Source organism: Lemur catta, chromosome 10 (genome assembly GCF_020740605.2).
Source record: "Lemur catta isolate mLemCat1 chromosome 10, mLemCat1.pri, whole genome shotgun sequence".
Lineage (NCBI taxonomy): Eukaryota > Metazoa > Chordata > Mammalia > Primates > Lemuridae > Lemur > Lemur catta.
The window spans coordinates 65,623,789-65,651,467 of record NC_059137.1 but is presented as its reverse complement, the minus strand read 5'-3'; the positions used below and the strand labels follow the sequence as shown (position 1 = coordinate 65,651,467).

General features: G+C 35.0%; 1 protein-coding gene across 3 annotated transcripts in view; it reads left to right on the top strand.

Annotated features, from left to right (window-relative positions):
* PTAR1 (protein prenyltransferase alpha subunit repeat containing 1) overlaps positions 1 to 21,945 on the top strand; it is a 39,551-nt gene extending 17,606 nt beyond the window's left edge. The window contains exons 3-8 of one of the 3 annotated variants that reach the window (XM_045562410.1): positions 47 to 113; positions 6,652 to 6,756; positions 8,571 to 8,784; positions 18,187 to 18,491; positions 20,814 to 20,848; positions 20,933 to 21,945. In XM_045562410.1, coding sequence (XP_045418366.1) covers positions 47 to 113; positions 6,652 to 6,756; positions 8,571 to 8,784; positions 18,187 to 18,491; positions 20,814 to 20,848; positions 20,933 to 21,156 — 950 coding nt within the window. In that variant the 3' untranslated portion in view covers positions 21,157 to 21,945. Of the gene's footprint in view, positions 1 to 46; positions 114 to 6,651; positions 6,757 to 8,570; positions 8,785 to 18,186; positions 18,492 to 20,813 lie in introns of all 3 variants that reach the window. The other 2 variants (XM_045562409.1, XM_045562408.1) reach the window with 2 other exon arrangements.
* The last annotated feature ends 5,734 nt before the right edge of the window (positions 21,946 to 27,679 follow it).

The following is a 27,679-nucleotide window of genomic DNA, read 5'->3' as shown; positions in this document are numbered from 1 at the left end:
AAAGGGTAGAACTGCTTGTTTTTAATATGGCTTCTCTTTATTCTAGAATTGATAGATGTCACATGCACCCTGCTGCTTCTAAACCCAGACTTTACCACTGCATGGAATGTGAGGTAGGTATGTCATTTTCATCAGTGATAAGCTGAAGTTTGTTCACTTTCATAAGACATATAAACCTCATGAGTTGTTAGCTTTTTGAAAATGAAATATAAACTGTATATCCATGGCATCTTACATCTTCTACCTATTCTTTATAATATCTCCATGAAGATTCTAACACATGTGCTTTGCCCCTTTTTGCACATCTATGTCTGTTCTCCGTAAACTTTCTTGCCTGAAACATAAATTCTCATGTTGAGTTATAGTATACTGTTTGATACATGTTGTATTTATTTTTCTTTTTGAAGGATGGGGGAGTAACAGGCAATGGCATAATTGGGTGGATCGTAAGGCCTTGGTTGGCATATTTGAGATGCACTACAGTGCGGTGGGGTGAAAAAGAAGGTAGTCAAGGTTTACTCTGATTTTTGCCCTGAGCAACTAAAAGGATGGAGTTGGCATTTGCTGCAATGGGGATGTCTGGAAGAGAAGTGGACTTAGGTGGGGGCAAGGGGTGCTGGTTAGAGGTCAAGAATTTGGTTTGGAGCATGTTAGGTTTATGTACAAGTAGTTGCATATTAATCTGAAGTTCAGGGGAAAGGTCTGGGCCAGATAAAAATTTCAGAATCCCAAACATGTGTTTTGAAAGCCTTGAAGCTGTTTGAGATTCCCCAAAAGAGTTGGTGGAGCTAGAGAAGACTGAGCATTGGGACACTCCAGTTTTCTAGAGTAGAACAGTCCAATACAGTAGCCACTAGCCACACATGGCTGTTGAGCCTTTGAAATGTGACCTTTCTCAATTGAAATGTGCTGTAAGTGTAAACTACACATCAGATTTTGAAGACTAAATACCCCAAAAATGAAATATCTCATTAATAATTTATATTGATTGTTTAAATTATAGCATTTTGGATGTATTGAAGTCAATAAAATATACTTGTGTTTAATGTAGCTGTTAGAAAATTTAAAATCACATATATGGCTCATATTTGTGACTCACATTATATTTCTATTGGACAGCACTGTTCTAGCGTTTGCAAGATGAGGAAGAATCAGCAAAGGTGACTTTTAGGAAGGTATTATGAACTTACTATTGAGAGCTTTCTTAAGGGTAGGGACCGTGTTTTTTCCCCTTTGTTTCTCTAGTATCAAACTGTAGTGCCTGTCACATAATGGATATGCGGTTTGCAAACTGGGCACTGAAAACAAATCAAATTCAGTGAAAAAGAAATGAGGGTAATAGGGAAGTAGGAGTGCCATTTTTATTCATTTTCTCACATTCCTCATCAATAGAGAGGAACTGGAAATCCTTCAGCAAAATTCTTACTAGCATAATCTACACATACATCTGTAACACATGTACACACACATTATTCATTGTATGGTCTATGGGACAGTTCAGCATAAGAGAAAAAAACCTAGTCTTACAATTCATGGAACTTAGTCCTTTTTCATCAGTTAACTAGCATTTAATTGTACGCAAAACCCTTAATTTCTCAAGAGTTAGTTTCTTTTCCTGTGAAATGAAAGATTTGAACTAGGCGAATTTTTCATGATTCTTTTGAAAGTCTTTTTTGATTATGTGTGATTTGGTCTTATGAAGGGAAATTGCTCCATTAATCTAACTTCAGTGATGTTTATAACAGTTAATCTTGAAAATTATTGTAGTAAAATGATTAGTAAAGTTTTGTATTAGACAAGTAGAAAGGGAATCTTGATTTTTAAAAAATTTATTGTGAATATGTATTCTAGTAAATTTTGATTAGTATTAGTAAGATTGATTGACATATGAAGATATAGAGTCATAGGTACATTTTGAGCAAAACTTTGGAAGTAAACTGTTCTAACCCTGTAAACTCTTTGCAGATCAGATACTCAGCACTTTATGTTTAATTGTTGTTTATTTCTTCTGCAGTAATCTGGAAGGTCTTGAGTGATTCTGACTGTGTTTTTCAAACTGTTAAAATATGGTATAATACACCTCTAGTTCAATTTGTGGGTGTTGCAGTCTTAGGGAAAAAAATAGGGGCTAAGTTTTTAAGCTCATCTCTTGTGATTATAGTGAGTGATGCACATGGTTTAAAATTCCAGCTGGTTATAAAAAAAAAATGACTGCTACTTTTTGCTTTGAATTTGCTTTGAAAATTGGTGAATTGCTTGATGAAAGAGGTTGACTTCATTATAATGTCCTATTTTTTTCATTAGTCTATCTACTTAGAATAAGCAAAACATCTTTTTTTTTTTTTTTTTGAGACAGAGTGTCACTTTGTTGCCCTGGCTAGAGTGAGTGCCGTGGCGTCAACCTAGCTCACAGGAACCTCAAACTCCTGGGCTTAAGCGATCCTTCTGCCTCAGCCTCCCGAGTAGCTGGGACTACAGGCATGCGCCACCATGCCTGGCTAATTTTTTCTATATATATTTTAGTTGGCCAGCTAGTTTGTTTCTATTTTTAGTAGAGACGGGGTCTCGCTCTTGCTCAGGCTGGTCTTGAACTCCTGACCTCGAGCGATCCACCCGCCTCGGCCTCCCAGAGTGCTAGGATTACAGGCATGAGCCACTGCGCCCGGCCTAGCAAAACATCTTTGAACAACTGGACACCAAAAACTCCGGTGTTTCTTTCATGTCTTTACTCCCAGCCTATTGATTTAAAGTGGCAACTTATTTTATGCAGATTTGATGTTTGGTTCTGACACTTAGAGCTAAGAAATCTTGAGCAAGTTACTGAATTCCTCCAAGACTCAGTTTCCTCATCTGTAACATTGAGATAACAGTAGCTTGAACCATATGAAATTGTTTTTTCTAACACTCTAATGGTTTTAGAAATGGCTGATTCTTGGACCAGGGCAGAAAGTATACAAGATGAGCCTGGAGCATCTTGTAGAGCCAGAAAGTAAGAAACTGCTTAAAAAACAATGTGTTGGGAATATGTCAAAGGGATGTAGGAGCCAACTGAAAGAGCTTCCAGTGGCCAAAGCAGGAATGATTTGAACAACAAAATAAATAACATAGTGTTGGATTATATCCCAAAGTATAAAATGGGTATCTATGAGTCCACACTGGAATGAATGGGTGAATGAATACATAAATAAGAGACAAGAGACAAATGATACGCATTAATTTACCTAGATAACCCCCCTCAAGGAGGTGGAGCATAGCTCTGTACTTCTTTTTTTTTTTTTTTTTTTTTTTTTTGTTTTTTTGTTTTTTTGTTTTTTTGTTTTTTTGTTTTTTTTTTTGAGACAGAGTCTCACTTTGTTGCCCGGGCTAGAGTGAGTGCCGTGGCATCAGCCTAGCTCACAGCAACCTCAGACTCCTGGGCTTAAGTGATCCTACTGCCTCAGCCTCCCGAGTAGCTGGGACTACAGGCATGAGCCACCATGCCCGGCTAATTTTTTTGTATATATATTTTTAGTTGGCCAGATAATTTCTTTCTATTTTTAGTAGAGACAGGGTCTCACTCTTGCTCAGGCTGGTCTCGAACTCCTGACCTCGAGCGATCCACCCGCCTCGGCCTCCCAGAGCTAGGATTACAGGCGTGAGCCACCGCGCCCGGCAGCTCTGTACTTCTTAAGAGTAAGCTGTGCACTGAATCAGAAAATCATAATGACTTTCTTCCAAAAAGTAGTGAAAAAACCTGACCTCAGCCAGGTAATCTAGATCAACATCAACAGTGATAAGTCATGTTGATAGTATGTGCCACTGATTGGATGAGATGAAAATGACACTTCACCTCTGTGGTCTTTTCCCCCAAGCCCATATCCCCAATCTAATGATAAAAACATTGTACAAAATACTGACCAGTATTTTCATAACTGTCAAGACCACCAAAAACAAGGTAAATCTGAGGAGCTTAAGTAGGTATAACAACCCAATGTAATGTATCCTGAAGGGAACCCTAGAATAGAAAAAAGACATTTGGTAAAAACTAAAGAATATGCCTGAAAACTAGGTTATATGATCACCATAACATAACCACTTTCCATATATTTAATATCTTTTTAAAGTGATCTTTGAAAACTTGCTTTCAACAATATCCTTCCCTTACAAATGATCAAGCCTCCCCCCAGGAATGTTTATTAAATTGATATTAAAATTTTGCTTTGTTTTAAATTATTCTGTCAGGTGATCTCTTTAAAGCATTCACACATACCATTGATGAAATTGTTTCAGATGTCTTCCCAAAATACTACTTGGTTGCTGAAATAAAGAATTAAGAGAGTGTCTATAATTTAAGAAATTTTATAAAGAGTTAGTTATAAGGTGACTCCCTCTTTTCTGAAGAAAATTTTGATTATCTCCTCTTATATATGGGTATATATGGGAGTACAGATAGGCAGTTGTAAATAAGAGGTCTTAAATTAAGTAAATTGAAATTAAGCTTAATATAATAAATTCTTTGCAGTAGTCATTTTCAAACTTTAATGTGCATCACCTAAAGGGCTTGTTGTAAAACACAGATTGCTTTGCTCACCTGAGTTTCTGATTCAGTGGGTCTGGGCTGAGGCCTAAGAATTTGCATTTCTTCTGCTAAGTACCAGATGATGATGATGTTAGTCAGGCACTCCACTTTGAGAACCACTACTCTACAAAGTAGTTTAAATTACATAGAACAATTTTTTGTCTCCTTTTACTTCGTAGGTATCCTGACTTACTGTGTAAACAAAGTATTACTGATTGCAAAAGAAAAAGGACCCAAAACTTCAAAAGCAGTTGGCTGTTGCATCAAATTTTTTTTTTAATGATAATTAGGTTTCCAGTACAGTAAAAGGAAAACAGCCAATAAATTCATTCATCAAAGCGGCCATAAACCTTCTGAATATTATTTCAAATTATTTTATAAAGTTACTTATCTAAAAATAGTTATACAATGCAAGTATTTGTCACTGTTTAGTATTTACATTAAAAAGGAAGTTATTTTCCTTATCAAATAAAAATTTAGAAATAGTACATTGCTGTTGGAAAGAAAATGTATTGTGGTGTTTATGAACTTAATCTATCTAAATATTAATAGGTGAGCAATAAAAGCTGGACTCTGGTTTTGTTGGCTTCGAGCTCTCTAAAATAAATGAATAATCAGCCCTACCACAGGAAGGATATTTTAAGATGAACAAATATTAGCAAATGATCTGATTTAATTATAAAATAATAGATACATTGAGAATTAATTGGTAGTATAATCAGTAATATCAGCACCTATCAAAAACCCATCAGAGAAATTAAACATAAGTTGTATTTACCTGAGAAACAGGTAGAATGCTCTTGTATGACATTCTTTATACAGTTGGCCTTCTATATCCCTGGGTTCTTCTGTACCTGTGGATTCAACCAATGACAGATTGAAAATATTTGGAAAAAATTGCCTTTGTATTAGACATCTGCAGACTTTTTTCTTGTCATTATTCTCTAAACAATAGTGTAACACTATAAGGCATTTATGTATTAGGTATTATAAGTAATCTAGAGATGATTTAAAGTATATGGGAGGATATATGTAGGTTATATGTAAATAATACACCATTTTATATCAGAGACTTAAGCATTCTCTGATTTTGGTATTTTCAGGTGGTCCTGGAACCAATCCTCCACAGATGCCAAGGGATGATAGTAATTGCATTGAAGCTTTGGTTGGGACTGAATAGTTTAAAACAACAAAAACCTTACATTTCTATTATTTCTGCTTATATTTCAAAAAGGAATGGCCTAGTATATCAAGGGTCACACAAGTATTTATATGGTAATACCTCTTTGGAAACTTATCCTAAGTAAGAGTACAAAAGAAAGAAGTCATAAGCACAAAGGGTTTTTTTTTCCCCCCAGAATTCTTTTAAAATAGCAAAAAGTTAGAAACAACCTAAATATCTAACACTAGGGGAAAAGGTCATTAAATTACAGCATAACTACTGAATGAAAACTATTTCATCATTTAAAATGTTCATTACAAAGATTAAATAGAGCCATGGAGAAATTCTTAAGATGCAGTGAGCACAGTATATAAAATTATATGTTAAAATATATATGCATATGAGGAAAGGTAGAAGGGAAAATTCAAATTCAAAAATAAAAATAGTGACTTTGTTAGTGATTCAGTGAATGAATTTTTCCTTACATCCCAATCATATTGTGTTTGTTTTATGTGTGGTTTTGTAATGAACTAGACCATGTCAAGTCCTATTTTGAAAGCTAGAGCGATTCTTCACTGGTATTGGATTGGCCCTATAAATACTGCTGTCAGGTGTTATAACTTTTGGAAATGAGATAAGCCAGAAAATCACTTTCTCCTCTCCCAGACAGTCAACTGAAGTTCCATTGTTGATTTTAAGACCTTCTCCTTTGGCTTATTAATTTGTCATTTTGAGATTATGAGAATATGTTCTTGGTTACTGTGTGGGACATTTATGAGAGTTTCACATACCAGAATGATTTTAGGTTTGGGTGTTCTTATTTCTTGTTAATTCTTGGAAATTCCTTTCACAATGAGGTTATATTAAAAGCCATGCAGAATGTTTTGATTAAAAGTGTAAAGTAATTTTTAAAAAAATTTTTCTTTTACAGGAAAGAGCTGATCCTGTCTGGCACTTTAAATCCAATTAAAGATTTACATCTGGGAAAATTGGCCTTAACTAAGTTTCCAAAGAGTCCAGAAACATGGATTCACAGGTATGATTAATTTACAACATAGTGTTCTTACTTAGAATTCGGAATGGCTGGAGAAAGAAATGCAACATGTCAGTGAGGCAGGGTCGCATATTGGTTCAAAGCAGGAATTCTAAAGTCATATTACCTACGTTTAAATGTAGGGGCTATATCACTTCTTACCTAAGGGTTCGTGGGAAATTATTTAACCTCTCCAAGCCTCAATGTCCTCATTTGTAAAATAGGAATAATAATTATACCTCTTGCATAGAGTTAATTGTTGCATTTACATGATATAATGCATGTAAACACTACCACAGTGCCTGGTACATACTAAATACTCAAATATTAGCTATTATTATTATTAGTATTATTATTAGATTGCATTTAGATACTCAACTATAATGAACAACTTGGATTTTTAAATGCATTCTGTTGTGTTCCTGGTAAAGATGATGGTAGTGATGATTGTGGTTATTAAAATTAACTTACAGAGGAAGTTAAGGGCAGCCAAGGTGAGTGATGTGTAAGCTGAGCTAAAGTTGCTAAGACCATAAATGCAAAGAACATTTTTTGGTTAAATGGCTATAATAGCTAGAATACACATTAGGACTCTCAAAATCCCGGCTATGTGAAATCATCTTCCTCTCAGGCCCCATGTAACTACTCTCATTTGACTAAAATGAGATGGTATGGACTTGCTGGTCGGGATCAGTGGAGAAGTTACTCAGTTTATTAAGCAGCTCTTAACTTTTCGTAAATCCTGGGTATTTTTAGAATCTTATGTCCATTTGTTCAAGGTGTCTTAGCTATAACCTTGTCTTTGACTAACATTGCAGATCTGTCAGCTCCTTCCAAACCACACAGTCAGTTGTGTTTTCTTCCTTACTAGAAATTGGGTTAGTAGACCTCAGAGAAGATTTTGCGGTTGGGGGTTTGGGAAGGTGATTGCAGGGGAAAGAACTATTGAATATGCATCCATCAGTTTATTGGCTTGTCTAATTATTTTATAAAGTACTATTTTGTTAAATAAAAAATCTCATTATTTGGAAATAACAAAATGAGTCTTCTTACTCAAATTCCTGTACCTTTGGGTTAGAAATGTTTAGTCTAAAAGACTGCTTTCATATGGGGAAAATATTTGTACAAACTAAAGACATTAGGTAGTTAGAAATGCTTTCTTAGTGCTTTCTATTTAAATGCTTACTAATGCAAATCTTAAATAGACCAAAGGAAAATCTGTGGATAAAGACATTTTGAAACCTCCTTAATGATTTATCTAATCATATTGTATTTGTTCTCTTTCAGATTTTATTCTGTAATATAGAAATTTTGCTTAATGAAAGCTGTTAAAATGCATTTTCTTGTTTGCAAACAAATACACATAGAGTAAAGCATTCACATATAATTAAAAATGTGAACTATGACTCTTCTAATATTTAGCAGCCATTAATTTATCCCCCCTCACCATTACTGTCACCACCACCACACAAACACACACAGACACAGAACTGCCTTTACATTTCCTAGCCAGGTGAAGTTTTGCAGTTATCATTTTAGAACTAATGACATTTCATTTTGACAAATTTTAAAGTTTTAGAAGGGTTTTTTTTTCTGTGTATCTCCACCCCCACCCCCTTCATCCATACTGCTAAGTTTGTCTTTAAAAACAATAAAACAATATCCCCTACCCATATCCCCAAAACTAGGCTTATAGACAGGTATTATTTTGTATTGTCTGTGAATGGAAATTAAATTAAGAACAACAAAAATTAATTGTTTTTCCTCTCTGGTTTACGTTCTTTCCTTGTTGTCTTTCCCACACGCCACCTTAACAGGAGATGGGTGCTACAACAGCTAATTCAGGAAACCTCCTTGCCTTCCTTTGTAACCAAAGGAAACTTGGGAACAATTCCTGCAGAAAGGACACTTCGGCTAATACAAGAAGAGATGGAGGTCTGTGGTGAAGCAGCAGGGAGATACCCAAGCAACTATAATGCCTGGTCCCATCGCATCTGGGTTTTACAACACTTGGCCAAGCTAGATGTCAAGGTAGGATATTATTCAGTCTCCTGGGTAGGCTGGGTAGGCTGCCCATCTGCCCTTAAAATATTCTGGTAGTAGTTCACCCTCAGAAGAGCTTTAAAGGAATAGAGGAACCTAATAATCTAACAGCACAAGAGGATCATGACAGCTAACACCTCCAGAGAAACCCTAGCAATTAAAAAAAAGGTTGTATTCCCCACCAGTGCAGTTTTTGGCATTCTTTTTTTCTTTTCTTTTTTTTTTTTTGAGACAGAGTTTCACTCTGTTGCCCGGGCTAAAGTGTCATGGCGTCAGTCTAGCTCACAGCAACCTCAAACTCCTGGGCTCAAGCGATCCTACTGCCTCAGCCTCTCAAGTAGCTGAGACTACAGGCATGTGCCACCATGCCCAGCTAATTTTTTCTATATATATTTTCAGTTGTCCAGCTAATTTCTTGCTATTTTTTTTTTTTTTTTAGTAGAAACAGGGTCTCACTCTTGCTCAGGCTGGTCTCGAACTCCTGAGCTCAGGCGATCCTCTTGCTTCAGCTTCCCAGAGTGCTAGGATTATAGGCTTGAGCCACTGCACCTGGCCAGTTTTTGGCATTCTTAAAGCTAGTGCATTGGTAAAACAAAGGCAGATTTAACCAGTCAAGGAAGACTGAGTATAACTCACTTTACCCTGAAACAGGAAGGGATTATTGAGACTTATAACATTAGATTGCTGTTTCTTGGTAGTCTTTGGTTATGTGACTTAATATGCTGAGTCACCTGTCTTTTCACACTTTCCTCTCCTGGAAGTAGGGAGAGGGAGGCAGACACAGACGATCTCACCTAGCTGTTTTGAAACTTGGCTGAGCCTGTAAATTACCTGAGGATTTCTTAAGTCCCACTGTAGGCATAACTAAACCAGAATGAGGATGGGATCTAAAGATCAGTATTTTCCACAGGCTCAGGGGGTTATTTGGATGCAGAGCCAGGTTGGAAACTCACAGCCTAATCTTCTCAGTTTAGAAATGAGAAGATGGAGATTTTCAGAGAATTTTAATGGCTTAAACTTAGCTACATTTGCACCACTTATTCATCAGAATGAAACCTTCATATCCCTTGTATTGCTTCTTACATAACTACAGCGTCTGAATTTTTTCATTCTCCTTTTATGGTATCACACAGTGCCATATGAATCTAGGGTACTTGGCCAAAAAGTTTTTCAGGCTTAGGACAGTTAAAAGAGGTCAAGTTGAAGGTCACAGCACCCCAAGTGGTGCTTAGATTAGTAGGGAAGTATTCTGTAATTTTAGCTTATCACCCCCTTCTTCCTACCTGTCCCTCCCTAGGTTCCCTCTCCCCTCTTTGTTTCCTAGCCAGATTCCTCCAGGACAAGTAGGAGAATTTTTAGTTCCAGGGGATTTTAAACTAACAATTGTGAAAGAGTAGTCTTTCTCTTCCAGTTTATAGAGCTGTGAGTTTCAGGAGGGGAGACCAGGCTGCCTGATGGAGTAGAGAGAGCAAAGGCTTAGAATCACATCAACCTGGGTTCAGATTCTGACCCTACTGGCTATGTGTGCAAAGTAAGGCTTTAATGTTTTCATTTATAAAATAGGGACTCTATGGCCTGCCTCAGAGTTGCTTGAGTTAATGTGTGTGAAGTACTAGGCACCTGATAGCAGCTCACTCTATTTTAATTCCTTTCTCTGTTCTCCCATAGATAGAAAGTTTAGGTGAAATTGGCTTCCCATTTGCTTGTTCCAACTCAGTGTAGTTTATTCTTGAAAATGTGCTGAAACCCTATCGTTCCCAGCCATTGCCGTGTATACTGGGTGTGGCAGTAAAAGCAAAGTGCTCACCCTTAATAAATTGAAAATTTAATTGAGGAAGTAGACCAGCAGTTACAAAGCAGCATAGTTGAAAATCTAGTCGAAGAAGTAGATCAATAATTACAAAGCAGTGAGACACTTGAAGGAAGTGAGGAAAGCTCAGAATGTGGTGGGAGCACAGAGAAGTGGCTCCAATGGCTGGGCTCATTGGAAACAGCCGCCAGAGGAAGGGGGAATACACAGTCTGAGTCTGGAGGAGTGAGTACAAGTTATCTGGTGGGCTGCTGGGGGCTATGGAATGATAGATACATAGCCCTTCATCTCAGCTCTACAACTTGGTAGTGCGTAGGGGTGGGGAGAGACATGGGGATGGTTGGGGATAAAAAGGAGGGCAGAGTCCAGGTACACTGAGAGGTCTTCGGAAATTTTCTACCATGCTATGGACCTTTTGAAGTGGCATTCCCATAAAATCAGGAACGAAGAGCCAAGGTGAAATTCTTGGTTACTTGAGACCATCTGATGTTAAAGATGACAACTCATTAGGGGCATGTTGCCTCAGCTACCCAGGTCCAGTCCTGCATTAACATGTTATCAGCCTTCCTTGACCTGCCCTTGTGGGGGGACTTGCCATTCTTCCTGTCCCTACTACTGCTGCAGCATATTTCACTCTCTTGTTTTCGGTGAAGAGTGCTAAATTTGCGAAATCTCCTTTCTGTTGTTATAAGTCAATGGACCCAGCTAGGAGAACATGTTCTACTATGCTTTGTCTATTAGAGGAGGTAATCACAAAAGTACCAATAGTCTAGAGCAGCTTAGTTTTATATATATATATGTATGTATGTATGTAAGATGAACTAGCATTTTTTATTTAGAAAATTGAAAATGATTTTTTAAAGTGCTGGATAAGGGTTTGAAAATGAGCATTATAAAAATTATTATAATCTTACTGAAGGGCAAAATGGCAGCATTTATCACTTTAAAAAAAGAGTGTTATCTTTAAGAGTTCTGCTTCCAGGAATTCATCCTAAAGAAATAATGGGAGATGACATATGGTATAGTGATTAAAGGGTCCACTCAGTGGTCATACAGACCTCGTTTTCATCCTGGCTTTACCACCAATTTGCTTTATAGCCTTATGGAAGTTACATAGCCTCTCCAACCTTCAGTTTGCTCTTCTATAAAATGGGGATGATGATAATTCCTATCTCATTGAGTGATGCAAATTGAATGAGAAGATCCACATATAGTGGTTATCAGAGTGCTCTTCCTAAGTGCTCAATAAACACTGGCTATTATATTAAATACGAAAGTTTGATGTATAAAAGTAGAGTTTATAATAGTGGAAAACTAGAACAACTGTAACCCTCCAATAGTGAGGGATTACTTTACAATCCATCACAAATTGGAATTTTTTTTGCAACTAAAAATTATTTAAAGAAAAATGTTCACAATAAGTTGAGGATATAACACTAAATATAGGGTAGGCCTAATATAATTTTTAGTATATTTATTAGCATTGAACGAGACAGCAAACACTTTAAAGTGTTTGAATCAGTGCTTGGCACATAGTTAAGTGCTCAGCAGTTATTTATACATACATACACAGTGTTGTGGATATTTTTTCTTTTTTATAATGAGCCTGGATTAGTTTTCTAGTCAGATAAAAAGAGTTAGAGAATAATGGTTAGTAGTGCTATGGGGTAGAATTATGAGACTTTAATTTTCAATTTTATGTTCCCTGTGATGTTTGCATGTTTAAATGAACATATAAATAAATTTTAAAATACTCTTAATTTTGAGAGTAGGGTGGGAGGAAAGCCTCACAGTCATGTAGAGTTTATTACTACTACCCAATTAAAAATTGATATGGTGGCCAGGTGCAGTGGCTTGTGGCTATAATCCCAGCACTTTGGGAGGCCAAGGCTGGACGATTACTTGAGGTCAAGAGTTGAAGATCAGCCTGGGCAATGCAGTGAGACCGTGTCTCTACAAAACATTAGCCGGGCATGGTGGCATGCGCCTGTAGTCCCAGTTACTCAGGAGGCTGAGGTAGAAGGATCACTTGAGCCCAGGAATTCAAGTTTACAGTGAACTTTGATGGTGCCACTGCACTCCAGCTTGGACAACAGAATGAGACCCTGTCTCTAAAAAAAAAATAAAAAATAAAAAGTTGATAAGGGTGCATCACCTGAAAAAGCATATAGGGTGATTTCTCCAAAAAGGGTGTACAAATGGCCAATAAAGACATGAAGAAATATTCAACATCATTACCAGTAGGGAAATGGAAATCAAAACCACTGTGAGTAAGATACCACTTCACACCAACGAAGATGGCTAAAATAAAGATAGGCAATAACAAGTATTGATAAGGGAGGATGTAGAGAGATTGGAACCCTTATATATGATTGGTAGGAATGTAAAATGGTACAGCCATGTGGAAAGTAGTTTGGCATTACCTCAAAATATTAAACATAAAATTACCATATATGGAAAAAATTATAGTTAATAACAATATATTATTAAAAAATTACTATATATGACATTTCATACCAAAACTTGGACAAGACTGTTTATAGCCACATCATTCATAATAGCCAGAAAAATGGTAACAATCCAAATGTTCATCATATGAGGAATGGAAAACAAAATGTAGAATATCCATACAGTAGAAGATTGGCCATAAAAAAGGAATGAAGTACTGATGCATGCTGTAATGTGCATGACCCTTGAAAACATTATGCTGCTTAAAAGCAGCCAGATTCAAAAGGCCACATACTGTATGATTCCATTTATATGACATGTTCACAATAGGCATAGCAGATTAGGGGGTGCCAGATGCTGGAGAGGAGGGGCTTAACTTATAATAGGAATGGGATTTTCTGAGGGGTGATAAAAATGCTTGGAATTAGCCAGGCACAGGACAAAAACTGCATGATTTTACTTAGATGAGGTATCTCTGATGGACTCATAGAAGAAGAAAGTAAAATGTTGGTTTTCAAGGATTGGGGTGGGGGATATGGGGAGTTGTTGTTCAGTGAGTATAGAGCTTCATACAAGAAGAAAAAGTTTCTGAGAGCTGCTGTACAACAATGTGCCTATAGTTAACAATATGTACTATCCACTTAAAAACTTGCCAAGAAGGTAGACTTAATGTTATGTTTTTTTATCACAACAAAAATAAACAAATATATATATATATATATATATATATATATATGGACCTGTTGATACAGGCAGCAATTCAGATGAATCTCCAGGGAAGTATTCTGAATGAAAAAATCTAATTCCAGAAGGTTGCATACCATGTGATTCCATTTATATAACATTTTTATAAAAACAAAATTGTAGAAACAGGCAAGATGAGTGATTACAGGGGCTTAGGGACAAGAGAGAGGAAGTGGACGTGGTTATAAAAGGACAACATAAGCCTTGAATCTTGCCTATAGTGGAAAGTACACACTTGTGAATAAATAGTATAGAACAAAACACACATAATTGAGTACAAAAACGAGGTAAATCTAAATAAGAGAACTAAATTGTATAAATTTGAATATTTTAGTTGTGACATATTTTTGCAAAATGTTACCATTAGGGGAAACAGGACAAAGTATAAAAGGAAGCTCTCTGTATTATTTCTTACACCTGCATAATAAAAAATTTTCAACTAAAAAAAAATTCTTGAAATTAGATACTGGTGATGGCCGCACAGCTCTGTAGATATACTAAAAATTACTGATTTATTTTTCAACTTCAAAAATTTATTCTCAAATTCATTAGAAAGAATAAAGCTTTAAGAAATTGTTGGAAAAAAGGAAAAATAAGGAACATTATACAGTTGGATATTTAAATGTTTATTAAGACAGAGTAATTAAAACTGTGGTACTGTTTCAAGAATAGGCTCAGTAATGGAAGAGAATATAGCCCAGAAACAAATCCCAATACATAATATGTACAGATTTCATTAATGATGAATATGACATTTCACATTAATTAGAGAAAGGATTCTTTGTTTAACTTGTGATGCAGGTTAAATTGATTGACTTTTTAGAATAATTAAGTTAGACTTTTTATCTCGTATACCAAACTGAACTCTGAACTCTTAAGTGAAATAGAAATCTATATGAAGAAAAAGAGACCTGTTGGATATTATGCTAAGTGAAATAGGCCAGGCACAGAAAGACCAATGTTGCATGACCTCACTTATGGGTAGAGTCTAAAAAAGTTGAATTCATAGAAGCAGAAAGTAGAATGATGACTACAGGAGCAGAGGATGGATTGGGAAAAGGAGAGTTGCTGGTAATAGGGTACAAAGTTTTAGTTAGGATGAATAAATTTTGGAGATCAGTTGTTGCAGAGCATCATGACTATAGATAATAATGTATACCTAAAAATTGTTAAGAGAATAGGCCTTAAATGTTCTTACAACAAAAAGGAAAATAACCATATGAGATGATGGGTATGTGAATTATCTTGATTGTGGTAATCATTTCACAGTGTATACTTAAAAATATGTTGTATACCACAAATATATACAAATTTTATTTGTCAATTGTACATCAATAAAGCTGCAGGGAAAAAAGAATAAAAAGAATTTAAAAATCAATTACAGTAATATAATCTATGGAGAAAAATATTTATAACAAATACGAGAGAGATTTAATATCCTTAATATATAAAGATCTCTTACAAACCCATGAGAAGAAGAGTGACTGTCACAAATAGTAAATATCACAAATAGTAAGTTAGGCAATTCATAAAAATAGGTAATTAGGTAAAATAGGCAGTTCATAAATAAAGAAACAAAGGAAAAACAATCATATAAGAAAAAATATTTAGTCTTAATGATTAACGAAATATAAATTGAAATGTGATTTTCTACTTATTACATTAGTGAAGATTAAAGTATTGATGAAGAATTTAGGAAATAGGCATTAACATGTACTTCCAATAGGAGTATAAATTATACAACCTTTCCAGAGGGCACTTTGGCAGTACATATCAAGAACCAAACATAGTTTTTCTCTGTTTCAGCAAGTATTCTTCTAGAAATTTCTCCTAAATAAATAGATAGCACATAGATTTATATATAAGAGTGTTATGTATACAAGAGTAGAAACAAATAGAGGAATGGTTAAAATATGGTAATATTGAGGGTGAAATATTATGCAAGAGTTAAAAATTATAGAATAATATTTAATGCCATAGGAATATGTTTATAACTTAAGTGGAATAAAATCAGTATAAAAGAGTATCCCAAGTTTGTGTTGAAAATAAACTATATGCATGTGTATGCACAAAAAAAAAAATCTGAAAGATTGGTTTTATGCCAGAATGTTAAGAATAATAATCTCTGGCCAATAGGATCATAGGTGATTTTTGTTTGCATTTTTTATATTTTTCTATATTATTGAAATTTTCTATAATGATCACTTTTAGAAGTGATAAAATCAGAAGGAAAATCAAATGTTATTTTTAAAAATTTACAAGACTGATGGCATGTACATTTTCAGTAGTCGTTCGTTTTCAACCTGTTATTCCTCTTGGTTCATAGCCCTGATTATAGTTTTCTTATAGTTTATTTACTCATTTTTTATATGGAAATTGGAAAAGAATAAGGACATTTCAGGTATGTCATATGAAGTTCATTCATTGTCTCAGTACCTTACATTTAAGCCATATCTTTAATTTTGTATTTTATTATTATCATTATTATTATTTTTTAGAGACAAGGTCTCACTGTGTCACCCAGGCTGAAGTGCAGTAAGTGGCCTGATCATAGCTCACTGTAACGTCCATTTCCTGGGCTCAAGCAATCCTCCTACCTCAGCCTCCCAACATGCTGGGATTACAGGCGTGAGCCACCACACTCAGCCTAAGCCATATAGATCACTTAAAAGTAGTTGTCTTTTTGTTTAAATCATTGCCTTTATTTATATACCTTTTTATTTTAATAAGAAAATGTCCTAGATTCCTGTTAAAGTTTCCTCTTTGGTTTAATATGCATGTTTATATCTTAGGGAAAAGAATGTAGTGGATTTTTCTCTAAAAAAGTCTTAAGAATTTTTTTAAGACATTAAGTTGATTTTGTTGAATAACTTTCATGTATGTAAAATTAAACAATGAATTACAATTTTTGTACATAGAAATACTCTGTAATAAATAATCTGAAGGTTTTTTTATGTTATATAAGTTTATTGTAAACAAATAGAGTCCTCTTTTCAGTCCATATTAAGAAGCCATACCAAAGTTAAAAAGCTGCTGTATTAATAGCCTAAATGTCCTGCAGGTTAAGTCTTCAAAACAGTAATAACATTAAGAGTATTTTTTTTCGGGTAGAGGTTTTATTTGGTGCTTTAACATTGCTCACCTTTTAAACTCAAATAAATGATCTTGTTTTTCATTTCTCAGAGACTTGACAGCTATAGCCTCTAGAATAAATTTAGATGGCTATGAATAAATTCATTAGAACATAAAGGAGATATTTAAAACATTCCACTGATAAAACTAATATAATTTGACCATCCTGTCTGGAAGTAACTTTATTCCTTTGTACTAGTCACCTCTTTTTTTACATTGTTCATTCATCTATTCATAAAATATTTATGTATCCACTCTGATGTCAGTAGGTATAGGAGATTGTAACATCAATTAGGAATGACTAAATATCTTAAAGCACCTGCAGAGTTTAGTGGGAATGAACAGATGCACAGAAAATTCTTTAATATGTTATGTATACAAGTGTTGGAGTTGCAGAACCGGGAAAGATTTCTTCTAGGGAAGTAAAGGGGTATAAGAAATGGCATTTTCCTGGGGCCCTTGACAAGCAGGTAAAGGTGTCATTTGGCATTACACTGTCTGTATTATTCACTGTTCACAAGTGTGTGTCTTTTTTTCCTTAGCTGGTCTGAAAATCTTCTGGTGGAATGTGGTAGGCCCTCAATATACCTTTCACTGATCAAAACTGATTTATATTTGCTACCTGTCTAAGACACTGCCAGATAACTTTTAACAGATAACTTTTAACAGATAACTTTGCTTTTAAAAATAATTTCATTTGAATTTCTTTCATTTACAGGATTGGTAGTACAAAGATTTAAACAATTTACTGCTGAATTTTATTTCTTTTGTTTAAAAAACTCATTTATCATTGATGTTAAGTTTGAGATGAATAGTGAAAATCATGAGCTCTTGAAAAATCCTGTTATTCACACATCATGTTTTTGTGCTAACCCCTTAAAATTAAGTAGTGAAAAAGACAGACATGGTCTCTGCCCTCATGAAACTTATTAGTGAAGAATTTGAATTTTCTATGTGTGTACCAATCAGAATGTGATTTGTAAAGGTCCAGGAAAAGAATGATAGATAGGTCCTTAAATTTTGTTCTGTTTTTTTTTTTGTTTTGTTTAACTATCACTTTATGAGGGAAAGGGGAAACTGGCATGTCTTAAGCTTCTACTGAGAAACAGCACTGTGCTGGACATTGCATACAAAATATTGGTAAGAATGGTATTGTCAACAAAACAAGGAACAAACCAAAAGAAATCAGAAGCATTAGTGGAAAAAGAAAAACTTTTGGGAATTCCTCTTCTCACTTCCCTTTTTCTTCCTACAAGATTCTTCTTGATGAACTGTCTTCTACTAAACATTGGGCGTCCATACATGTTTCAGACCACAGTGGATTTCACTACCGCCAGTTTTTGTTAAAGTCTTTGATTAGCCAAACTGTGACAGACAGTTCTGTGTTGGAGCAAAACTCTTTGAGAAGTGAGCCATCCCTAGTTCTTCCAAAAGATGAAGAAGCAGCAGCTCCAACAGAGGAACCAAGGGTAAATCTTCCTCATCTTCTAGAAGAAGAAGTTGAATTCAGCACTGATCTTATCGATTCCTACCCAGGACATGAAACCCTTTGGTGTCATAGGTAAGAGAAGAGAAAATCCATTTTCTGCATAAAACCACATGTCCGTATGAGAGCTGCAGGAGGTATTACACCTGTTTCTTGCCTGCTTGAGTAAACATGGTCATCTGATGGTGGGGCTTTGACTGAGTGAGTGTAAGAGGGTTTGTTTGTGTTACCATATCATCATCATCATCATCATCAATGTGAAATTCCTCATGCAGATCTCTGCCTATAGCTTAGGATAGTGATATTCAACCATGACTGTGTAACAGAATTACCTGTATTACTTCCAAAGTAAAAACAAGCAAAATAAAATAGTAACAAAAGTTTCTGGACTCCCTTCTTGGAAATCCTTCTATTTAGCATACCTAGAATGGAGTGCTACCTTCTGTTTTTTAAGACAAAAGGAAAAACCCTAACATAATTTTGGTGCACAGTATTGAGTCTATTGATTAAATCCCAAGAACAAGGTAAGCTTAACATTTTTCAGACCCTGATGGTCTGCAAATTAACTTACTTTATGTATAATATCTTGATACTTTTTGATTATCTAAAGCATAAGAGAATTTCTTCTTGGGAGCAGGGAAAGACTGGTAGGAAGGAATGAAAGAAGGTATGCAATCTGTTAACCTGAGTTTTGAGTACATTTGACAGTAAAGCAGATTTCATACTGGAATGAAGTCGAGGTATATGAACCCCTTGCTTCATTTATTTCAGATCTTCCTTTATTTGGAGACATCTCCATCTTCATAAATACCATAAGATTCTATTTATGAAGACTTACCTCTGCTAGGCAGGAGGCAGGCATTTTTAAAAATTTGTATACTTCTGAAGTTATTAAGATTTTCCCCCTTTTTCTAGTCTAGTCTTTCTTGTAGCCTATTTGAGGAAACCTGGTCAGCTGTTATCCCATGTTAAATATATTCAGAAGACAGAAGACCATCTCCCCTGCTTGGCACCTTCATAAGTAGAGAATTCTCTTTTTCTCTTAAAACCAAGACATTCTTATTTCACATTTGCAGGAGAGAAGATAGATCTTAACTTAGGTTTTGTTACAGATTTTTGTTGTTTCAGCCATACCTCAAAGAGACTATAGGTTCAGTTCCAGACCACTGCAATAAAGTGAATATCACAATAAAGCGAGTCACATAATTTTCTTGATTTCCAGGTACATATAAAAGTTATGTTTATACTATATTGTAGCCTATTAAGTGTGCAATACCATGATGTCTACAAAAATATACTTACTTTAATTAGAAAATACTTTATTAATAAAAAATGCTAACAATTCCCTGACCTGTCAGTAAGTCAGTCTTTTTGCTTGTGGAGAATCTTGCCTTGATGTTGGTGGCTGCTGACTGATCAGAGTGGTGGTTGTAGAAGGCTGGGGTGGCTGTGGTGATTTCTTAATATAAGACAACAATGAAGTTTGCCTCATCAATAGACTGTTCCTTTCATGACAGATTTCTCTGTAGCATTCAATGTTGTTTAATAACATTTTGGCCCACAGTGGAACTTCTTTCAAAATTGGAGTCAGTCCTATCAAACCCTGCCAGATTAACCAAATTTATCTAATATTCTAAATCCTTTGTTGTAGTTTGAACAATGTTCATAGCATCTCCACTAAGAGTAGATTCCATCTCATCCATAAGAAACAACAACTCATCCTTTCAAGTTTTATCATGAGATTATAGCAATTCAGTCACATCTTCAAGCTCCACTTCTAATTCTATTGCTGTTTCCACCACAACATTTTTGGAGATTAGGGACATGTATCTTCATTTTTAACAAACAATTCCAAGTGATTTTAAGGGCAGGAGAATTGATCTCCTTAGAGGGAGAACAGGAACTGTGTCTTTTAACATGCTTTGCTCAGAGCCCAGCACATCCCCAGTGCACGTGGGTATTCAAAACTACAGCGATGGGTTTAAGACAAAGTTCAGTTGGTCTCTAGATAGTAAGACCAGTTGCAGCAGATCTGTTATTCTTATTAAAGAAAGTATTGGATAAAGGCCACGGAATAAGCGTCTAAAGGAAATATTTAATCCCATATTTCTGAATCACTTGTCTTCTAAGATATCAGTGAGGTTAATTTTTGATTCTGTTTTGAATTGTAATTTATAGCAGAGATTGGGCTAAGACCTACTTCTAGTTTCATGTTATAGTTAGTGACTTCATCTCAACTGTTTATCCTCCTTCCCCTGGATAACTCTGGGTTATGAAGTGGGCAGTGAACCGAGTGCTGTATGTTTTGAAATTACCAACTGTTTTTTTATTTCTCCTGAAACACTTAACTTTTAATGTGACTTTCATTATTCTCTTCTTCCCTCTCCCCCATCACAGGCGGCATGTTTTCTACCTTCAGCATCATTTAAATGGTAGGTTTCCTCACAGCATGACCCAGTTGTCACCTGCAGACAGCTCTGGGGGGACTTTGAGTGACTTGCACCTTATTCCAGCAGGCCCCCAACTATCTCAGGCAATGGAAGTGGATGGACTGAATGACTCAAGCAAGAAAGGCTATTCCCAAGAAACCAAACGCCTGAAGCGGACCCCAGCTCCAGACTCCCTAGGCCTAGAAATGGAACACAGGTTCATTGATCAAGTGTTGTCCACTTGCCGGAACGTAGAGCAAGCCAGGTTTGCCAATGCGTACAGGAAATGGCTGGTTACTTTGAGTCAATGAAAGAGGTGGATTAGTCTTACAGAGTTCTCCTTTTAGTGCAATATTGCTTTCCTTACATTGCATGAACTGTTTACTAATATTGACTAACCATATTTTCTTCATCTTTAGGTTAAAAGTCCATCGTAAATCTTTCATTTTATTTATTTTGTAAGAACTGGCATTCCTTTGGGGCTAAAATAATTGTATAGTTCTTTCCTGCTAAACAGTGAGTCTTAAATTTTCTTTTTAACTTCTCATTCTTTATATTTCTATAATGAGGCTTCTCATTTGGTTCTCCTAATTGGTTCGCACACACCTCCACCCACCTCAGTGCAATTGCTACGTAGGCAAGTTTTTTTAAAAATTAAAAATTAATGATATAATTCAGCTAAAGAACATTAATACAAATGCAGAATGACTTAATGTAATTGTTTGAGAATCAAATGGCTAGATGGATGGATATGTCAAAATACAAACCAATTCTCTTCTCTAGCATGTTCTACTCAAGTTATAGACTAACATAACCAAAGTCAGAAGTATTGGAATTTATATGAAAAAATACTTCCAATGTACTCCATTTTTAAAATGGTTATTTTAAAATAATTTAAGTGTTTATGTAATTGCAGTACTGAAAAATTATTTTTATTACTAGTTTTGATAGATTGTTTTTACCTCAAATTTGGTATATGCCAAAACACTTCTCAGCCCTTATAAAATTGATTTTTAAAAAAAACCTGGAATGCCATTTTTAGTTATTACTATTTCCCTTTTAAATTTATTTATGAAAAAATGGGAGAAATATACATAGAAATGTATCCATAAAAATCTTTCTCTTTAAAAATTTAAATTATTGAGGATATACTAGATAAACTACAAAATTATTTTAAAGTGACTATTAAAAAGTTTACTGGCAAAAGCCAGGGGAAAAGAATAGTTTTGAAGATTAGTTCTTCAGTCTTTATTTTAAAAACATAACACTTTGATACTGAACTTATCAGGGATGAGGTACCAAAGTATCCACATTATAGCCGTATCATATCTTTTTAATAACAAGGGCTGAGTTTTTCAGGTCGGTGAGGTGGGGGTGGGGAAAGGGCCAAGTAATGTCTACTTTCTTATTATATTTCCCCCTTTGTAAATGGTCTTTGTTTCTTCTTTCCACATACCTTCCTATTTATTTTGCCAGTCCATTCTCTATTTTTTGTCACTTTCACTTTTGTATATTTTTCCTATCTTACTTCAGGGATGCATCCTGAAGATATTCTCCCTATTTGCAATAATTTCATACCCCATCTAAAACATATACACAGGGGAAATAAGAACAAGAGCTGCCCCTCTAAAAGTTCCTCTAATGATGTAAGCTGTCTGTTGTTCTGTGTGTGTGCAGAATGTAATAGTGGCAGAAATAAGTGACCACCGTGCTTTCCCTGTTCTCCTTTTTACTTGCTAGGTAATCTGTAAAGTAGGGAGAAAGGTGTAAGGAAAGGCAAACCTCTTCTATGTCACTATTATGGAAAGCCTGGACTTGAGTTAGGTGCATTGTCATAAGGAGGAGGAGGTCCTTTACTTGGGCATCATGGTTTTGTTGAGTGGTAGTGGCAGACTGTTGAACTGAGGGAGACTTAAGAACACCAAAAATACTGTCTACCCTGGCCCTAGTAAACAGAACTTGCTCTTCTCTCTTGGAACAAAGAGATTACCCTTTTATAGCTTTTATAGTATTTAGGTTAGAAAATAATTGCCACTATGAACATAGATTCCATGTCCCTTTGTGTACAAAGCATATTTTGAATCAAATACCTCAAGGTCTACCTAGACCTCTATGAATAAAACCATTAGTTTATGACTTTTAAGCTCCTGCAGGAGTTGGTGGGAAACTACACAAAGAAGACATGGGAGATTCAACTCATTCCACTAATACGTGTTGCCAAATTCTGGCCTCGCTCAGTATTACCTTTTTTCCAAGCATCATTTTTAGTATCCTAAGTGATAAGGCTTCTTATACTTTGATATGAGAAAGTATCAGTACATGAATATAGACAATACCCTGTGAATTAGCTACATTTTCATAGAGCTCCATGTCTTTTTATACCTTCCGCTGAGTATCTTGCCCATCTTTGGTGTTAACTATCTTCGTATCTTCTAAGGCTTTTAAGCTACCCCCTTCTGAAGCCATGCAGTCCTTTAATATATCTTGGTCTCTTGTCTTCCTAATAAAGTTTTAAGTAGGGAGTGAAAATACAAATATCCAAAGGATACTGTTAGTACATGATTTTGTGTGCTATTTTATTTCTAAAATTTGCATTTTTTAAGTGTTCATTCACAGAAAATCCTAGTATTGGCCCTATATAGTTAAGTTTTTGTTCCTAAGTGGTCAACGTTTAAATTCACAGGCTGTAGCATGATATATCTTTGACTGAGCTCATGCAGTGGAAAGACTTTGTCTATTTTCAGGGGCTTGTTAGTTTTCACTTATTTTTCTATAAATAACTAGTTGTTAAAAGGAAAAGATGGTTTAAATTAAAACACATTTCATTAAACTTTCACTGGAAGAATAGCAAGTCATTGTACCATCCTGTGGATTAATACTACTACTGACAAGCAAAAAACAGTAAGATCTCTAACTGTCTCCACCACCAGCCCTGCCCCACCTTTTTTTAGTATACCTATTATGGTAATATGGTGTTTCCAGATTCTACTTGTGCCTTGCACATTGTGAGGACTGATTAAATATTTATTAAGTTAATGAATGATTAACTGTTTGAAGAAGAGAATGATTGGTCGTGAGTGATAGGTAGAGTGAGTGATGATTGAGAAATTGATGGATTAGTGCAATGGATTGTGAACGAATGATGCTTTCTAGTTTCATAATACTTGTGGAGAGCTATTGCATTTAGAATAAGTTCCTTTAGATTTTTTTTCTTCATTGAATTACCTTTGTTTAAACTTGCCAAATCTCGGCCAAGACATGCAGCTCTATAATTATCAATTAACTGTACTTTAATATGTATTAAAAATCCATAGAGCTAATGGAACCCACTTGCATTAAGAACACTACTGTCTGTTCATTTATGATATTAGAGAACAGATCTTGCATACAGATCCAGAGCCACTTTTGGTCATCTGAAGAAATTCTTTGATTTCAGTGACTTGTTGATCTGTATACATGGATAGTCATTTTATGCTTCTCCTTTTTGCCTCCCAACTTGAACTGTGGATCTTTTAGATATTTCTTAAACCTGTGTGAGTCATTTTTTTAAGCTTAAGCATTTGATACATACTGGTGTCTCTTTTTCTTTCCTAGATTTTACATTTTATTACCTCTTTAGAAACTCTGGGCCCATACCTTCAGTTATAGTTCTTATTCCTATGGTATGTGTGTAATTTAAATTAAAGGCTACCTTAATTATTAATAGGATTAAATGTGTACAAGTTATCACTAAAAGCCACTTAAGTCTTCAAATAAGGACTTATGTGACATGTGATACGGAAGTAAAAGTTTTTTTTATTTTTATGCAGCAGTTTGTAGGAAAGTGTATATAATAGACTTTGTCATTTAGATATGTTGATATGTTCAAGTCATGCCAATTTATGCATGTTGGGTCACAGACGTGTCTGTGTGGGTGTGTGTGTAAAAAGAACTCTTAATTGTGGTGAGCAAATTGTCTAATTTTTTCTTACATAGCACAGATGGTATCTGATTAGGAGTACAACTACCACCTACTGTATAACATCTAATCTCTACCTTTGTTCCCCTGAACTATAGAAGATAAAGATTTAGTTGTAAAAGGAAGTAACATATCCTTTTTTTCTTTGCATAAAGCCATTTTAAACTTACTGGTAATTTCTTACTAGAAAGATATGTTTTAAAACTTTTAAGATATTTAAAGTATGTGAGAAATTTTGAACCACATTATAACAACTGAACCTTTTGTCTTTTGAATAAATTTCTCAAATAGAACTGTGCAAACCCTAGCACTTTATGTGCTACTACCTCCCCACATTTAGGTATGCTCTGTAGTGAGCTTCTATTTAATGGAGAAGTGTGTGGAGGCACTGGAAAGTTCAGGCAAATTCAGTGTCATGAAGGTAATGAGCAAGAAAAATCAACCCCAAGAATTCTACTTGCCATCACCCAGTATCTTTTAAGGAATAACTATACACACTGTGTTAATTTGAGTGCCTTTCTTACTTTTTTTGGGAGCAAGATTATATTTAAGTGTAATGTTTGAGTAGAAAACAGGATGGAAGTTTTATCAAACAGTTGTTGATTGTGGCCCATTGTTTTTTTATTCCTGTTGCTAGGCATGGCCCCAGGAGGTGTTTTATCCTTTGGTGAGATACTGATATTAATATAAGTAGGCAGGATGCTTTGATTTATATTTTATTAGTTATCATTTTTAAGCACCCCACCAAAAATTGGTTCTTTTTCTCTGACAACTAACATTTTGTGGATTGGAAAGCATCCCACTTAGAGGTGTGTGTACAATTAAACATCAGTCAGAAAACTGTGTTCAAAAGGAAACAGTAGCACTCTGCCCTAAAATAAAGGCCAGATAGTTGTCCTAAATGAGTCCTTTGCCTTACTTCTAAGGACCTTCCTTCCCTCCCAAATCAGGCCTAATATAAGATAGTTGAAAGTGGGAAAAATAGAAATTGTTTTCTTTTAGCTATTGGAAGAAAAGAAGTAAATACTGAGATAAAATTTTAAGTGTGTTATTTTATATATTTGTGTTTGGAGAGGAGAGAGACAGGAATTCCATACTTCAAGACAGCAAATATTCATTATAATTTCATAAAAATATATAACTAAAGATTCCAAAGTGCTTTATAGAGAACTGTTGAATAATATGTTCCTAAAGGGCACCAATATGCCATATTCATAGTGGAGACAGCAAACCAGTGTGTCAGTTGTGGATCTGTGGTGGGAGGGGAAACCTCAGGCTCCCAACTTTGACTTCTCTACTCTCACCAGGCCATGTTAACACTATAAAACCAAACTCTTTGCTAAAAACATATAGGGCAGTAGCTTAGTCTGCTGATGAAACTTTGTGCTTCCAAGATTATTAGCTATATATAGTTTGTGCTTTCTGGACAATAATATGGTCCACAAAGCTAACCCTGACATTTCTTTTATTAGTCTGTTATTATTCCTCAGGGTATAGAAGATTTAGTAAATTTAGGACAAAATTTTATATTCAGTGGCAAAAAAGAAAAGGCAAAAATATGCTAACTATATTATTAGCTCTTAAAATTTTAGTATAGATAGTATTTTTTATAAACCACCACTAGTGCAGTAGCTAGTAGATGCTCTGTGACTGCCTCGTTGTTTATCTCGCTGCTTCGGTTCCTATGGCTCTGTTATCAACATTCTCTTATATGTGTTTTCTATAGAAATTATTTCTGTATTATATTTCCATGTTTGGCAGAGGTGGGGATGATTGTATTTTGTTTTAGCTGACATCATTCTCAATTTTTAGAAATATTATACTATTGAGGAAAATGATTACCATTGGTTTTCAAGTTGACAACTATTTTTTTTCCTATGACCTGAGTTTTTCTGAGTGTTCTATGTGCAGACGCCATACATATTCAACGCATTGCATAATGCCTTGCATCTTGTAGGGATTCACCTCATCATAATGGATAAAGGCTCGAAAGGTAAAACTAGCTCATTCGCTCTCATCATCATTATCCACATTCTCAGCTTTGGGAGAAATCTACCATTTTGCATAAAATACATAAGTTCAAATGTACAAGGCAAAGATACACAATTATACAACATTGCAAGTGAAATTTATAAAGGATTTTTATTTTCGTATTTGCTAAAAATGTTGCTGTTTAAGGCAGTTTACAGCAAAGTTGGAAACCTAACACAAGTGCCCATTTGCCTCAGTTAACCAGATATTTGTGTAAACTGTTTATATTAAGTCTTTGATGGTTTATAAACCATGACATTCTGGCTTTTCTTCGGTACATTTAGAGAATCAGTTTTATGTATGGCAATCACTTTCCTCAAAATACTATGCAGCATATTTTAGTTGTTTATAAGGTAATGGGTAATAAACTTGAGGATTTTTTTTAATGTCATAGGGATGTACAATTTTACACATCCACAAGTTGATTCAAACAGCATTCTGTTATAAATGCTCATATATTGTCCTCTTTTACAAATATTATCTTGCATTTGGAGCAGGTATTTTTTCTTATTAGTTAAAGAATGGTTGTAGACTGAGTGCAGTCATAGTAGGTGCACAGTAAATACTTAGTCAATGATTGATCTAACATCACACTAACAGCTTTCAGAAAGACTGCTGTCATCTTTTCACAGAGGAGTATATTTGTTGAGTAATATATGTGTGAAATTAAAAATATTTGACATGAATTATTAGGTTTATTTAGGCTGGAGTTAGTAACATGTAATAAAAATATTTATGTAGAACGTGGTCGGAAGATAGGAGATGTGAAAAGTTTAAGTGGTCTTTCTTATGCAAGGCACATTAATAAATGTGATGAAATGTCTTAATAGGCAGCTGAACTCTGG